The sequence below is a fragment of the Macrotis lagotis genome, chromosome 1 (assembly GCF_037893015.1).
Source record: "Macrotis lagotis isolate mMagLag1 chromosome 1, bilby.v1.9.chrom.fasta, whole genome shotgun sequence".
NCBI lineage: Eukaryota > Metazoa > Chordata > Mammalia > Peramelemorphia > Peramelidae > Macrotis > Macrotis lagotis.
In genome coordinates, this window is record NC_133658.1 from 155,713,384 (window position 1) to 155,730,092 (window position 16,709).

The 16,709-nt window shown below is 35.8% G+C and overlaps 1 protein-coding gene across 3 annotated transcripts in view; it reads left to right on the top strand.

Moving 5' to 3' along the window:
- Positions 1-16,709, top strand: part of FBXO16 (F-box protein 16) — a 49,319-nt gene that overhangs the window by 27,544 nt on the left and 5,066 nt on the right. For 2 of the 3 annotated variants that reach the window (XM_074209208.1, XM_074209209.1), the window contains exons 5-6: positions 3,561-3,790; positions 7,623-7,722. In XM_074209208.1, the coding sequence (XP_074065309.1) occupies positions 3,561-3,790; positions 7,623-7,722 (330 nt within the window). Of the gene's footprint in view, positions 1-3,560; positions 3,791-7,622; positions 7,909-16,709 lie in introns of those variants that run through there. The other variant, XM_074209207.1, reaches the window with a different exon arrangement.

The window sequence follows — 16,709 nt, forward strand, 5'->3', positions numbered from 1 at the left end:
TCAAATAACATTAACTGTTTTCTATTTATATCAGTATTTTTATGTAAACATATACTTCTAATCACAAATGTTTAATTAAAACCAGCCTAGTGGGAAGAATTATATTGTAAATAACTAGTGTTGCTCTATATTCCAGTATCTTTTCTCTAAGAATTTTTCTACAGTTCAACTTGTTCAATTTAAGAAGGAAATAAGCTTTTATTAAGTTCCTACTATGTGCGTCAGGCACTATGGGAAACATGACACAAATTTATAACAGCCTGGGGAAGTAGGTGCCATCATTATCCTCATTTCACTGTTGAAGAAGCTGAGGCAGACAAAAGTTAAGTTCCCCCATTTAGTCTGAGTCAATGAAGTTTATCATATTTATACTTCTATATTACAATGTTGAGTCATAACATGGAAAAGGGGATGAATTAGGTTCAAATCCTACCTCTGACAAATTTTCTCAAAAAGATTGTAACTTATATTAATTTTTGCTCCAAAACATGTATTAGGGCTTATTTTCAGGGGATGTCTTATTTTTCCCCCTTGTATAACGATCTACATTTATTCTTACATAAAAATCTAAAAAATATTATTTATTTATATTTAATCATATATTAGTGTTATTATTTTTAATTCCATACATTCATCTCATGTTGCAATGGATGTTCTAAATGCATCTGTGTAGCTGATGAATTTAACTGGGGCTTATTTTGGGGATAAGGCTTATATCCTGAAAAAAATCATATTAGATTCTATTTGGGGAAAATATGGTAGTTTTGTGTCTCTGGAAAAGTCTTTATTAGCCTCAGATTGACCAAGGCAATTCTCCATTATGCTTAACACAATTACATGTTAATTTAATATAACATGGATTTGTGAACCATCCTCTTCCAGGGCTGCTGGGTGGCAAGGATAACAATAAACAACAAGAGGTGGTACCATAGTGGATAGAGAGCTGAGCCTGGAGTCAGGAAGACTCCCACTCTTTGAGTTCAAATCTATTCACAGCTGTGTGACCCTGGACAAATCATTTAACCCTGTTTGCCTCAGTTTCCTCATCTGTAAAATGAGCTGAAGAAGGAAAGGACCAAACCTCTCCAATATCTTGGCCAATTAAAGTCCAAATGGGGACACTACTGAAGAACTGAACACTACAGAAAAACGACAGAACTGAATTCTCTAAGATCTAAATTTCCAGGCAGTTGCAGAGTTGCAATAGTAGGAGATTTCCATAGATAAAATTCAGTTTTGAACCTCCCTCACAAATTGCTATTTGTAATTATTGCATTTATGTCTGTATTGCTGTAGAATCTCAACAATGCATTATTTATGTATCCTGTTTTTAGAAAAGGGGAATAATCACTTAGACAATGCCTACTCTATATAGCCAGCACTATGCTAAATGATTTACAAATATTATCTTATTTGATCCTGAAAGGTCAATGCTGCTATTATCCCATCTTGCAGTTAAGGAAACTGAGGCACACAGACATTAAATGATTTGCCCAGAGTCACATAATTAATGAATGAATGTCTGAGGTTGGATTTGAACTTAGGTCTTCCTGACACCAGGCCCAGTGCTCTCCCCACTGCACCAAGTAGTTACTTCTCTTCCTCTCTTTTAGGCAACAAACAGTCCAGGAATAATTTCGTCCTAACTCCTCAGTAACCTGTGTAGTCATCAACCAGTCCCTTGGATAACCAAAAGGAAAACTCTAAACATCTTCCTTGAGGATATTATCTATTTTTTGTGGTTGATGAGTCATTTCAGTCACGACCCCTCTTAGATACATTTGCACAAAAAACTTTTCACGAAGTAGATATGTTTCCATTTGCTATATGATAATCAAAGTTTTGAAAATCAGGTAATATTTGCAAAGCCCATGGGGAACTTGCTGGTTGGAGAAAGCTTGGCACCTTTTATAATTGGGAGAGAGTGGACCCCTTTCCCCCATCCCAGCTTTCTATTTGGTACGTTCTGATTGTATCAAGTTTTCAAAGCAGGACACACCTATAATTATTACAATAACAAATGCTAAATAGATTCTTAGAGCATTAAAGATGAACTGGAGTTATATTGTGAGGAAAGTGTTATGTAAAAATTTAAAATGTAATATAAATATGATTTGTTACTGTTGTTCTTAATCTAAATGGCCTCTAAATAGTAGCATTGCCAAGATTCAAAGCCAGGTCTACAGACTGCATTTAACTCCAGACCACACTGCTAGATAATATGCAAATGAGAACTACTCTCCCAGATTCCTCAAAGCTGAGGTCAGTAGCAGGTTGGGACAGGATTGGGAGAAGTTCAGCCCAGTCTAACAGAGACACCCATCAGAGTCCACTGTAGGAGTTTTGAATATATATATATATATATATATATATATATATGTATATATATATATATATATATATATATATATATATATATATATATATATATATACATATATATATATATATATTTTTTTTTTTACCACAAAGTCTTTCATTTTTTCACAACGAGGAAGGGAGAAAGTTTTTCTATTATACACCTGAGAATATCAGATATATTCTATAGAATAAAACAGAAACATCTCCTTTAAATTACAGTGAATGTTTCTGGGGGGTGGGCTGAAAAAAACCCAAAAATGATTTGAGGTTCTATTTCGGCTGATAATTGTTAACAATTGTTAGCTAGTGAAAATAGTGAAATGCTTTATACATTTCATTTTGGTGTGGGTATTCTTTTCAAGGGTGTCCTTTTATTGTTATTTCTATAGTACTTTTAAAATTGCATTCACTTTACATATAACTAATTTGAGCCTCACAACAATCCTATAAGATAGGTTCTAAGGGAAACTATCTCTCTTTTTATAGAAAGGGTAACTAAGGCAGCTAGGTGATACAATAGATAAAAGAGTACTAGATCTGGAGACAGACCTGAATTCAAATTAACCTTAAATACCTACTAGCTGTTTGACCTTAGGCAAGTCACTTAAGTTACCTCTTTTCTCTTATCTGTTAAATGAGCTGGAGAAGAAAAATGGCAAATCACTCCAAATCTTGACCAAGAAGACCCCAAATAGACATGATGGAGACAAACAAACAATAACAATAAAATGTAGATCATAATAATATCTATCTACCTGGAAATGCTGTTGTGAGAATCAAATGAGATATTTGTAAAGCACTCTGTGCAGAATCTGGTACACATCTAAAAAATGCTTATTCACTTCTCTTTCCTCTTCCTCCTTCCCATTCAAGTTTCAGAAGGATTAAGCTGTGGAGTGACATTTGAACAACTTTACTTATATCAGAGCTGCAAATGGGTCCTCTCTCTTAAAGACCAGAAAATAGGAGGAAAACTATTAAAGTTTGAGTATTTTATCCTCAAAGTGCTTAACCCCTGAGTATTCTATATTTTTACAAAAAATAATTTTAATTTAAATTAACCTAACTAATTAATATGTGGAATTAATTGTATATGGATTATGCTGGAGTTCTTTAGTGTTGGGATTGAGTGAGTTTTCTTGAATACGTTAAAAAGCTGTAGCAGTGACAGAATGTCTAATCACTGTCATTTCTTCTAGACTCCACCAAAAAATGATTTTATGACTACTGACATTCAGACAGCAACAGGTGACCCTACAGAGGGGAAGCAGTCCCCTTCATCTGTTCTTCATGCCTCCTGTTCATTTAGGAAGAAGGCTAACAGAGGGGAGAAGGACCTTCCACCATGGCGTTCTTCTGATAAACATCCAACTGACATCATTCGATTTAATTACCTAGACAACTGTGACCCCATTGAAGCCTGGCAGGTGTAAGAAGCTAGTATCCTTATCTCATATGCTTTTGGAAACACTGATAATAGTATGTGAGGCATTGGGAGAGATGAAAAATTAGATAATCCCTAGGAGGTAACAATCTGTATGCACCAAAGTATGATTGTAGGTACAGCTGACTGGCTCAGTGGATAGAGGGCCTGGTCTGGAATCAGGAAGACCTAAGTTTAAATCTAGTCTCAGATATTTATTTAGCAGACTCTGGACAAGTCACTTAACCCTGTTATTTCCTCATCTGTACAATGAGTTGGAAAAGGAAATGGCAAACCATTCCAGTATTTTTGCCAGGAAAACCCCAAATGGGGTCATAAAGAATTGGACATGACTGAAATAACTAAACAACATGATTGTAGAATGTGATAAGACCAAAGAAAAGACCTAGGTAAACTGCTATCAGAAAATCTGAGAAAGGGGAGACACAGATATGTGCTAGAGCCAGCTTGTACCAGGCCCCCCAAGAACCCAATTGTTAAATTATCATTGTGAGCACATACACCTTGGAAATCAGCAGATTTTCAGATACTTGCTTATTGTTTTGTTGATCATCTAGAATTGAGAAAGTGATGGAAAAAATGTTAATAATGTACATTAAACCTAAATGTGTATCTTGGATACATTTCCCTACCCATCCACCATCAGAATCAGTTGTTAAACATGTGCCCATAATCTTGAGGAGAGCTCTTTTTAGTGGGTGAGGATGGGGTGTGGATCTAGGGAAGTTTTCTGGAAGATCTGTGACTTAAAGGAACTGAAAAACTGCAACCCCTATGCAGAGGGAGTGTACTTTATGCAAGAATAATGACAATGTAGAGAAGCAAAATAAGATTAGAAAGCAATTTATGGTCTAATCAGGTTGGAGAGCATCTATGGAGACTAGGGTTAAATAAGATTGTTGAAGTCAGACTGCAGAAGATCTTAAATCCACTCTTTGCAGTGAACTGAGAATATCACTTTTCTTTTCCTTAGGCTTCTCAAGTGGTACTAATTCTTGAAGTCAATATATTTTCTGTCCAATCCACTCTTCCTTTATGTTGACTTGTATTTTGTTGATTTAATCCATTTTGTTTTTAGTTTAATTAATTATTTTTAATTTAAAAAATGTTTTATTTATTTAAGGCAATGGGGTTAAGTGACTTGCCCAAGGTCACGCAGCTAGGCAATTATTAAGTGTCTGAGATCAGATTTGAACTCTGGTCCTCCTGACGCCAGGGCCAGTGCTCTATCCACTGTGCCACCTAGCTGCCCTTATTAATTTATATTTATATTTATATTTTACAAATACATTCTATAATTTATATATTTATTTATTTTACTGATGTAATTTTTTGTTTTAAAATTGTCATTTCTGAATAAACCACTCTTCCCTCTTGCTTCTGAGTTCAACCTTGCTTTGCACCAAAGAAAAGTCATTCATCAAAACCAATCAATCCTTCAACCTACAGCATCTAATGGAGTTTGCAGTTCTCTTTTTACCTTTAGCTTCAAGATTTTTTTCTCTTAATTTTAGAGTTGGAAGGACCCTTTAAGAGGGGTCATCTAGTCCCATTATTCCCCCCATTGGAGTAATCTTTTGTACAACATCCCTAAAAGGAGCCTAACAAATGCTTGTTAATAACTTGTTAATAATAAATCAAGTAATTGATTAATTATAGATAGAATTGCAATAGTTAATAAAGAAATTCAGGGTAAGGGCAGCATAGTACAGGGGATAAAACACTAACTGAATTCAGAGGATCTGAGTCTGATTCCTGTCTCTGATGCCTATTAATGGTATCAGTCATTTAACCTTCCTTGATCTCAATTTCCTTTTCTGTAAAATGAGCAGATAGCCTCCAGGATCTTTTCTACTTCTAGATCTATGATCCTGTGATTCTAAGGAAGTTATATTTGAGGATCATGATATTTCTTCTGGACTCAGGATTAAAACCATTCCAGAGAAGTCCTGGGGATGAGGGGAAACCTCAATTCATTTCATTTCATCTCTACTAATGCAGACAAAAATCTGGCTATATTCTCTGTCATAGTACAAGAACCCTCTCTGGGAACTCTAAATACCCATTGAAGTAGTTAACAACAATCTTGATATTTGCATATTTAGAATTTTCAGAGCACTTCCTCATCTGTTACTCATTTTATCCTTAACCCTTTGAAGTATCACCATCCTTATTTTTCAGAGGTGAAGTAACTTAGACAAAGTCACAAAGTTAATGAGCATCAGAGTTAGGACTAGAATCCAGGTGTTCTAACTTCTCACATGGATTTCTTTCTGTCTCCTACAACAGCTTGTGTACTCCTACTTTTGACTGGGGGTGAGATTCAGCTTAATGTAGAGAAGACTTAGTAGGAGGAAAGATAGCATCATTTGAAGGCCTCCCACACAAAAGGAGAAATATACTTCTCTTGCTTGAATCCAGAAGGCAGAACTTGAAGGAATTAATGGAAGTTTTAGGAAGGCAAATTTATATTAGATTTAAGGAAAGACTCAGTAAATCATAATTAATAGGGTAGGCATGTCAGAAATGGGGGAGTGAAATGGGAGCAATATTACAACTAGGTCTTGGGTCAATGTGAAGTCTTCAGGCTTCTTATTCTATTGTTACTGAAATAATTTGCAGATGTGATTGCTGAACCGAATCACTGTCAATGATCTTTAAAAGCTTGTAGAGAAAAGGAATAGGAGCTGAAGAAAGGCAAACATAGTCTTAACTCTTAAAAAAAGAGAAGAGAGTACAAACTATAGTTCAGTAAACTTCTATTTTTGGAAAGATTTTAGAATAGATTTATTTAAGAATATGATTTGTGAGCATTTAGAGAGACGCAATGATCACTAAAAGCCAAAAGGGTTAGGGAATGGGGGCAACTAGGTGGCACAGTGGATAGAGCATGGGCCCTGGAGTCAGGAGGACCTGAGTTCAAATCCAGCCTTAGACACTTAATAATTACCTAGCTGTGTGGCCTTGGGCAAGGCACTTAACCCCACTGCCTTGCTGTCCGGGGTCTTCTTCCCCGGACCCCGGAGTGAGCTCCTCAATGGGCACTGCTTCAGGCGTCCCTGGTTTTTCCCTCCCCCGGGGATCAGCGAGGAGGGACTCAGGCAGACATGTCTTCAGGAGGCATATGTTTTATTAGGTGCAGAGGGATCCCCCGAATAGCTCAGGGCGCTGGATAATATAGGGAGTTATTTCCGGGCTGCCACCCCAATCCGCCCCGAGGGCAGAACCTACCACCCGATTGGAGCAAGCGACACAGGCCAACCAGGCGAAGCCACTGCTCCCCTTAAGGAGCCGTGTCTTCTCTGGGTTGGTTTGACCTCACTCCCGGGGAGGTCCTATCCACCCAGGCGGTCAGGGCCGACCCCCGACACCTTGCAAAAACAAAAAAAAGAACATAATAGACTGCCTTGGGAGCTTGATGGACTCTCCTTCCTTGAGTGTTCAAGTATAAGTCATATGACCACTTCATGGCAATAGTGTAGAGGAGATGTAGTGTGAACTAGATAAGTCCCTTCTACTTCTAAGATTCTGAGGTAGCTCTTCCAACAAAGATGTTACTACCATCTCAAGTCAAGACCCAAGAAAAATCATGATATTTGCTATTATTTTCTTCATTTTCCTTCCATGAGTTTTTTTGCTGTTATTCTCATCCCCTAGCACAGACCTTGTACATAGTGAGTGCTTTAATGTGTGTTAAATTGAATTGCATTGAATTTGTTGACTCGTGATGAATGTTCCCATATCATTTATAAAAAAAAACTGCACACACTGCTTCATTTTTTAATTTTTTGCTAGTGCTTCTTTTCTCAATTTCCAGAAAGAAGAAAGGCAATGAACAGGTCTCAGATTTCAGTCGCCAATCACATAAGAAAAATAAATTTCCAGACAGATCCAAGCTGAGAAAAGCACAATCACTGGCAAGTATTTCTGAACGTCAATGTTTTGTCTCACAAGTACTACAGGATGCTAAACCTCTGTCTTCTCTTTGAGAACTAGAACTGTTCCATTTTTCTAATGTCAAACAATTTTCTTGACTGTGATAAATATATAGCACTTTTTAAACCTTAAAGCTCTATATAAATACTAGTTATTATCATTATCCAATTGCTGTGCACTATTATTAGAGTTTATAATTATTATTATTATGACTTTTGACATATTTAATATATATTTGTGTAGCATTTATACTTAAACTTGACCTTCACCACAGCTCTATGAGATGGGCAGGACAAGAATTTGTGTCCTTAATCATTTCAGCAATCTCCTAACTGTCCTCCCTTTTTCCAACTTGCCCTTTCTCAAATTCAACCTCTTTACAGTTGGCAAAATAAGAATCAATATATTAAATAGGATAAAGTATTGGACTTGGAGTCAGGATAGCTTGATTTCTAGTCCACTCTCTCAGCACTCAACTAGCTGTATGACCAATGAGAGAATTCCTTAGTGTATTCACATTTTGTTCATAAGGAGATAGAGCCTCAGAACAAATGAATTGATCAAAAGAATAAATTTGGCCCTTCTGCATAGATCTGAAAGGTAAACTATTCCTTGCTCTCCTAATTTTTTTATTGTACCTTTTACTCATTTTGCCCATGGGAATAATAGTAAAAAGAAAACCAAAAAACCTTCCATTTTGTGCTTTATAACCACTAAACACTCTATACATGTTGTTTAGTTATTTTCAGTCATATCTGACTCTAAGTGACCCTTTTTTTTTGGGAGGGCAAAGATGTTAGAGTGGTTTTCCATTTCTTCTCCAGTTCATTATACAGATGAGAAAACTGAGGCAAGCAAGGTAAATTGACTTGACCAGGGTCATACAGCTAGTAAGTATCTGAGGCTAAATTTGAATTCAGATCATCTTGATTACAAGCTCTATTCCCTGTGCCTTTGATCTCCACCACCTGATCAAATAGGTAAGACAGATATGATTATATTCATTATTACAAAGAAGACACTGAAATTTAGAACTGTATTTTAGAAGAACTTAGTATTTTTAGAAGAACTAAGTATTTTGCCCAAAGATTTATAGCTCATAAGTGGTAGATTAGGATTCTCCCCACCTCCAGATTTTAAATTCACTACTCTTTCTGCTATAACACACTGCCCCTAAGTAAAAGAAGAGCATGGTGGACATTTTTCACCATGAGGATGCCTTTCCTCTACCTTGATAGATCTATAATTTCACCAATGTAAGCTTTTATATTTATATATAATTTTTATTCATATTTTCCTAAAAATTTCCATAAAGGAAATCTTCAAACACTGGAGAATCTGGAGGATATCATCCTATGGTTCAGATATGTAGATATGTTCTGTTGCTTCCCATTCTCACTACATGAACTATCCCTGATTGATTGATTGATTGACTGTTATCCTGGAGATACACACACACACACACACATATACAGGAAAATGTAGCAATAACTAAATCAAGAACATTTCTTTTCATCAATAAAAAAATTAGATAATTAATTGCATTTCTAACAAATTCAATAATTACTGACTGGAAAGTAACTAAAGGAGTTTCCAATGTGATCTAGGGACCTTGTGGTTTCCTTTCAGCTTGTTTCATATTCATAGGATAATGGAATTGGGCTAGAGGAGATTTTGAAGATTATCTAGACCAGTGGTATCACATTCATATAGAAACTGAATCCTTGACAGCCATATGTTCTCTTACAAAATTACAGATTAACATTATCTATGTTTTATAATATACAAATATATGTATGTGTATATATTTTAATTAAGCTTTTCCCCATTTCATTTAGTATGGTTTGGGCCCACTTGGGAGTTTTGCAGGCTACATGCCTTCCTGATAAGTTTGACACTTCTGATTCTAGTCCAACCTTGATTGTTTTGCAGGTTAGGAAAAGTGAGGTCCAAAGGTGATGGCAACAAGGGAAAGGAACAAGCATTTATTAAGTGCCTACTATCTGCTAAACACTTTACAAATACTATTTTATTTGATTCTCAGAGTTTCTACTTCTGTAAAATAGGAATAATAATAATGAAGCAGAGTAGTACAGTGGATAATACACTGGACTAGAGTCAGGAAGACCTGTGTTCAGATTCTGCCTCATACACTTATTAGCTACATAACCCTGGATAAGTCTATTAAACTCTGGCCCTTAGTTTCCTCAGTCTGTGAAATGACCTCCAAGAGCCCTTTTTAGCTTTAAAACTATGAAAATAATTATTATAATACTTCAAAAAACCAGTAGTACTTTCTTTCTTTCTTTCTTTCTTTCTTTCTTTCTTTCTTTCTTTCTTTCTTTCTTTTTTTTTTTTGCAAGGCAAACGGGGTTAAGTGGCTTGCCCAAGGCCACACAGCTAGGCGATTATTAAGTATCTGAGGCTAGATTTGAACTCAGGTACTCCTGATTCCAGGGCTGGTGCTTTATCCACTATGCCACCTAGCTGCCCCCAGTAGTACTTTAAAAAAGTAATTTACTTAAAAATTTATTTTCCAAGCAAACTTTATATTCCCATATGTCAGCTAGGTGGTACAGTGGACAGAGCACCAGCCCTGGAGTTAGGAGAACCTGAGTTCAAATATGACCCCAGACACTTGACACTCACTAGTTGTGTGATCTTGGGCAAGTCTCTTAACCCTGACTTCCTTACATCCAGGGCCATCTCCAGTTGTCCTGATCCATATATGTCCACTGAACCCAGATGGCTCTAGAAGAGAGTGACTTGGCACAGCCCCCCTCACTCAAATCCAATTCACTTGCTTTCCATGTTATCACTTCCCAGATGTCATGGTCATCTTCAAGAAAGAAAAACAAACATCATCATCATCATCAACATCATCACAATTCCATAAAATCTAAAGGATTTGCACTATACCTATAAAGCAATAACTTTGATTCTGTTGGAATTTATTTAAAGCCTTGAGATCAGTTTATGTGCCATTGACCTAAGGTGATCAACCCTGTCAGTATTTAAAACTGCCAATTTTGCTTTGTCTTTGTTCCTTGACAAAATTTTCTGAAACTTGTTTGTCCTATTATACCCAAACATAGTGCAGAACAGTATACATCTTCTCTCTACAGAAAGCTCTCCTTAACCCCCCTCTTAATTGCAGTGCTTTTCTCATTTTACTTATTTTCTGTTTATCCTGTATGCATCTTGCTTTGTAAATATAAGTTTTCATGTTGTCTCCTCCATTAGATTGCAAACTCCTTGAGTACAAGAACTGTCTTTTGCCTCTTTTTGTATTCACAGCATCTGGCACTTAGTAGGTATTTAACAAATGTTTATTGAATGAATGAACCTAGGACTAGATCTTTAGAAATTTCATATGGTTTACATAACACTATCATAACAGTGTCATTTTGCAATCAAGTTGCTGAGAGACATATCAGCAGAGTACAGTTGACCAAGAGCTGACTTCTGAACCATGCTGGTGACCCTGGGCAAGTGTCTTTAACCTCTTGGGGCCTGGAGCAGCTCTCTAAGACTATGAGTTACAGAGCAGCTCCTAATCTAAACTATTCATCATGAATTCCCTACAACAATCAATTCACAGGTCCAGACAGAAAAAAATTATTATCAAACACCATCATAAATCATTTGTATAGTGACTTCACTCACCATTCCTTCTGACTTCTCCTTTGGCCACCACTCCCCTACATATTTTGCCATCTCCTATTACAATTACAATTGCAATACCATGCTTGGTAGTCTGGTTTGCTGATATTTGTAGTGCCTGGCTCCGGGTAAGCACCTATTAAACGTTTCTTCATTCGTTCAATGTAAGGTTGTTTGTTTCCTGCCTGTTATGTTTCATCTAAAGTCACAGAAATCAATTAACAAGCTAGGGAAGCATGGGCATGCCTGTACATTTCCCTGGATTCCCTTCAGCACTATCACTTAACTCTTTTCTAAGTCCTGTTTTCAAATAAAATCCTATTCTTTAAAGAATATCCACAAGATGAGGCAGTTATGGGGTACATTTTTTTATTAACATTTTGTTTTTACATCATCTTGATTTCTAAACATCTCTGTTTTCTACCTATACCCAGTAAACCAGCCCTTGAAATAATAATAAAAAATTAAAAGAAAAGGAAAGAAAATAAATTCAACGAAATTAACCAAATCTGACAGCAAAGTCAGTATTTCAGATCTATACTTCCCCCCTCCCCCACACCGACACACTAATTACAAAGAAGAGAAAAAGGTGCATTTTTTCATCTTGTCTATGGGGATAATCTTAGTTGTAAGAGATAACTAGCAACTGTTCAGTGTGGAGTGTCTTGTTCTTCCCATTTATACTATCATAATCATTGGGTATAGTGTGTCCCTGGTTCTGTTTTGGCATCAATTTATATAAATCATCCATCCTTCCTTGAATTCTCCATATTCCTTCTTTCTTATGGTGTAATAATATTACATTACATTCATGTGCCATGATTTTTTTTAATCATTCCCAATTAGAATGTGAGCTTCTTTGAATCTTTTGTAGATTTATTAGTTTACATAGGTTTACACATGTCAGATTACAAAGAAGAGAAAGAGGTGCATTTTTTCATCTTGTCTATGGGGATAATCTTAGTTGTAAGAGATAACTAACAACTATTCAGTGTGGAGTGTCTTGTTCTTCCCATTTATACTATCATAATCATTGGGTATAGTGTGTCCCTGGTTCTGTTTTGGCATCAATTCATATAAATCATCCATCCTTCTTTGAATTCTCCATATTCCTTCTTTCTTATGGTGTAATAATATTACATTACATTCATGTGCCATGATTTTTTTTAATCATTCCCAATTAGAATGTGAGCTTCTTTGAATCTTTTGCCTTTTTTTGTATTCTCAGTTCTCACTTAAGCACAGAAAGTGATATATAGTAGGTTCTTTCCTTTTTGCCTTTTCATTTGTTTCTTCTCTCTTTGTCTTTCTCTTTATCTTCTCTCCTTTTTTCTCCTCTCCCCTTAACTCTTTTCTTTCTCCTTGACTTTTCTCCTTTGTAATTTCTACTTTAAAAATATTTGTATTGATACTTAACATAAAGTGCTTAAGTCTATCTGTTTCATATACCTTCAGCCTCTGCAGCTTTGTTATGCAATGACTAATAATAGTTATCTATTTTATTATAGATAAACCTCCAGACAAACAAAGTTTGTTGAAGTAGGTGAACTTTGTTCTATGCTCAATTGCCATGTGAATGTTACTCTTACAAAGTTGCAGTTCAATATTTGTTGATATCATTCAGTTTTCCATTATAGAAGAGGGAAAGGTAAGAACCCCCAGAGGCACAATGATCTCCCACTGAGCTCACTTCTTCCCACTTCTTCAATTCTCACAGCTACTTTCTCTTTAGGAGAGCTTGTTTTACCTGCTATATCATATTCATTTTTGTTTGATCTTGCCCACAAAATAAATCACTCTGACATTTCAAGCTTGAGCAGAAAATCCTGTTTCTGTTTGGACTCATATTTTGACAATTACTGAGTGACTTTTTTTTTCATTTAAGAGCTAAATACTAAATAATGGATATAAATTGTACCTTTGGATATATGCATTTCTTCTAGTCATCATAGTGTAAAACATGCTTTTGTTTTTTGGGTTTTTTTTTTTTTAGGTTTTTGCAAGGCAAATGGGGTTAAGTGGCTTGCCCAAGGCCACACAGCTAGGTAATTATTGAGTGTCTGAGACCGGATTTGAACCCAGGTACTCCTGACTCCAGGGCCGGTGTTTTATCTAGTGTGCCGCCTAGCCGCCCCTAAAACATGCTTTTGAAAGGAATAACTGAAAGAAGAGTGGGGGCCAGATCTTTGTATTCCACACAACCCCTTTTGTAAAGTTGGCATTCAGTAAATATTTGTAGATTCAATGATAACTCTGAATCTGACCTGAAGTGCCTCCATAAAAAAATCATAAGAAAATCAATTGGAATTGAAAAAGCAGAGAGGGAAAATGTGGAGCTTTGCTGAGTCTCAGTTTCCTCATCTTTAAAATGAGGATAAAAAGATTTGTTTTACCTTTCTTACAGACTTGTAAGGAAAGTACTTAAAAACTAAAAAATGCTAGTTATTAATAGCATTTTTATCTCCCATATTTAGGAACCACTCCAGATTTTTGAGTTTTCATTTAGAGACAAGACCTAGTTTTGTTTAATTATTCAAAAAATGTATGCTTCATTGGTTTGACAGGATGATTTCTACTTTTTCTTTTTATTCTTCATCTCTTTTGTGCTGTGTTTTCATTTAGAAGGTCCCAGACCTAAGGGATCACATCTTGAACCTTGTACTGACACTTGGCCCCACTTTTTATGTCTGTAGTTAGTGTCTTTTGTTGTTACTATTATATCATTACATGTGTGATATTATTTTATTGTTTTATTGTGCTTTGGTCCCCAGTGCTGTTGGTTAATTTCTGAAAACAAGTATTTTAGTATTTTCATAGGGGTTCCAAATTATTAGTATCAAGAATAAGCTGGATTGGTCAGGTTTTATATTTTGTGTTTTTATGGGGTTTTTTTTTTTACATTCTAGGTATTTTGAATTGCTAGCCAAAAAATCAATGCTAGCATCTTGTTCCAGGTTTTCAGATCACTTACCCATCTACCAACCCATTTTTATTACCAGATAAACCTTCTTTCCTCTGCTCAGTAATTAAATTATTGTGTTAGTTACCTATTAAGTCATCACTCACATGCTTCTATATGCCTATTTTCAAAATTTTGCAGATGTATGCATAGTTCATATGTAATTTTATCTTAGGGTAGAAATAATGATAATGATATGATAGTGTCAATTATATAATGCCTACTATGTGTGTCAGATGCTGTACTTAGCATTTTATTCATATTATCTCATTTGATACCTACAATAACCCTAGAAAGTAGGTACTATTATCAAGCCTCATTTTACATTGAGGAAACTGAAGCAGGCAGGTGACTTGGCTGCTGTCCCACAACTAGTGTTTGAGACAGATCTTCCTTTGTTTCAGGAGAAAATAAAGCAAATTATTTGAATTCATCAATATTTGCCCCCTTTTAATTGCTTCAGTCCTTTAGAGCTCCTACTCCGAATCAACCATAGTAGCCCACCATTCATTCATTTATTATGTACTTAGCATGTGCAAAGCACTGGGCTAAATTGCGAAAAAGATTAAAAGTTTAGTTAAGACAGTCCCTAAATTCTAAGAAGTTACAGTTGGTAGAATATAGTAAATGCAGATCACTATAACACAGAAAATTATATGATAAATACACATATTTTGAGTGACACCAGGGAAATCTGAGTGAAGGTATAATTTTAGATAAATTTTAAAATATGAAAGGAAAACAGAGGAGTATATCATAGGCATAGAGAAAAATGTGAGATGGAATGCACAGAGGTGGAAGAACTTGTACTATGTTTGGGGAAAATAGTAGCTACATTGGCTAGATTGTAGGATATGTGCAATGCAGTAATAATGGGATACAGTTATATTGCCAGGTTGAAGAGAGGCTAAAATTCCATGAAAAGAATTTGCACCTGATCATTGAGCTAAGAAGAAGATGACTAAACCCATGCATAATAAAAATTATTCTGGTAGTGCTGTAAAGCAAGAGTGGGAAGTTGGGTTGATTTAGGGATGGGAGTCCCTGAATAGAGAAAGATGAGGAAGAAAGACCTTTTAGGAAGTTGTTATAATGGTCTATGCAATTGAATAAGGATCTAGGTAGAAAAGTGGACTTTGAAAGACTGGGTGGGTGGGGAAGGAAATGTATTCTACAGTGTTGGAATTTAAAAGATCTTTTAAACCAACTGATTGGATTTGAAAGGTGAAAGAGCCAAAGATAGCTCTAAAGTTTTGAATATAGAAGGCTAGGTAAATGGTGCTACCACAAGTAGAAGAGGTCCATTCAGGAAGACCACTTTTAAGGAAAAAGATTATAAAGTCAGTTTGGGACAATGTCCTATAGGTAAATGGAGAGTGAGCTATAGAATTTAGAAGAGTCCAGGACTAGAGATTAAGAATGTGTGAGTAAAGAGAGAAGAGATAAGATCCAAAGATAGTTCCCCGGGAAACAAGCAACAAGGAGTTGGAAAGAAGACCAACAAAGGAGAGACAGAAGTTAGGTAGGAGAATACCATGAAAAGAGAATTCAATAGGAAAGGGTATTTAGTGTGAAGTTTACAAGGAAGATGAAGACTGAGGAAAAGCAATTGAATTTTGTAATCAGGAGGTGCCAGTGACATTAAGTATGCCATATGTTCTAAGTATAAGTGGTAAGAATATAGTTTAGAGGTCCTACTCTGAATCAACCACAGTAGAAAAGGAATAATTGCTGTGAAGATTGAGATGAGGGAATCAATAATAATAGTATAAGAGACTTGTTGAGCTACAGTGAGGACCCAACTAAGATTACATAAATTGATAATGGGCAAAATTTGGGGGAGGGGGAGTCTAAGATAGTAGTTAATAAAACAATAAAATAGTGGGACAGCTAGATATAGAAGTAAATGAGGCCCATGTAGGGGAGAAAGACTGGGAAAACAGTAGGGGTCAAAGAACCAGAGATTATAGTTAGGGCAAAGAGTAGGTCTAATGAAATTGCAGGAATAGGAGAGAGGTTCAGCTCACATCTCTGCATCTGCTGACAGCCAGATGAACATAAACCACAAGAGCCTGTACAAAACGGGTCCCATATCCCAAACTGAAACCCCATCTATAAACAAATTTCTTCCTTAGTCGTTATATAGATTACACCGAGTTCCACACTGTGAACATTTAGTTAGTGCATCGTCCATAGTAATCTATTTATAAAACTTTTCTTAAAAAGATGGAGATGTAGCATCAAATAAAAAACTTGCCTACATGATCTGGCTTCCATTTCCCCCTCTGACATATTGGTTGTGTGACCCTAGACAAGTTAGTTAATATCTAAGTGCTCTAAATAACT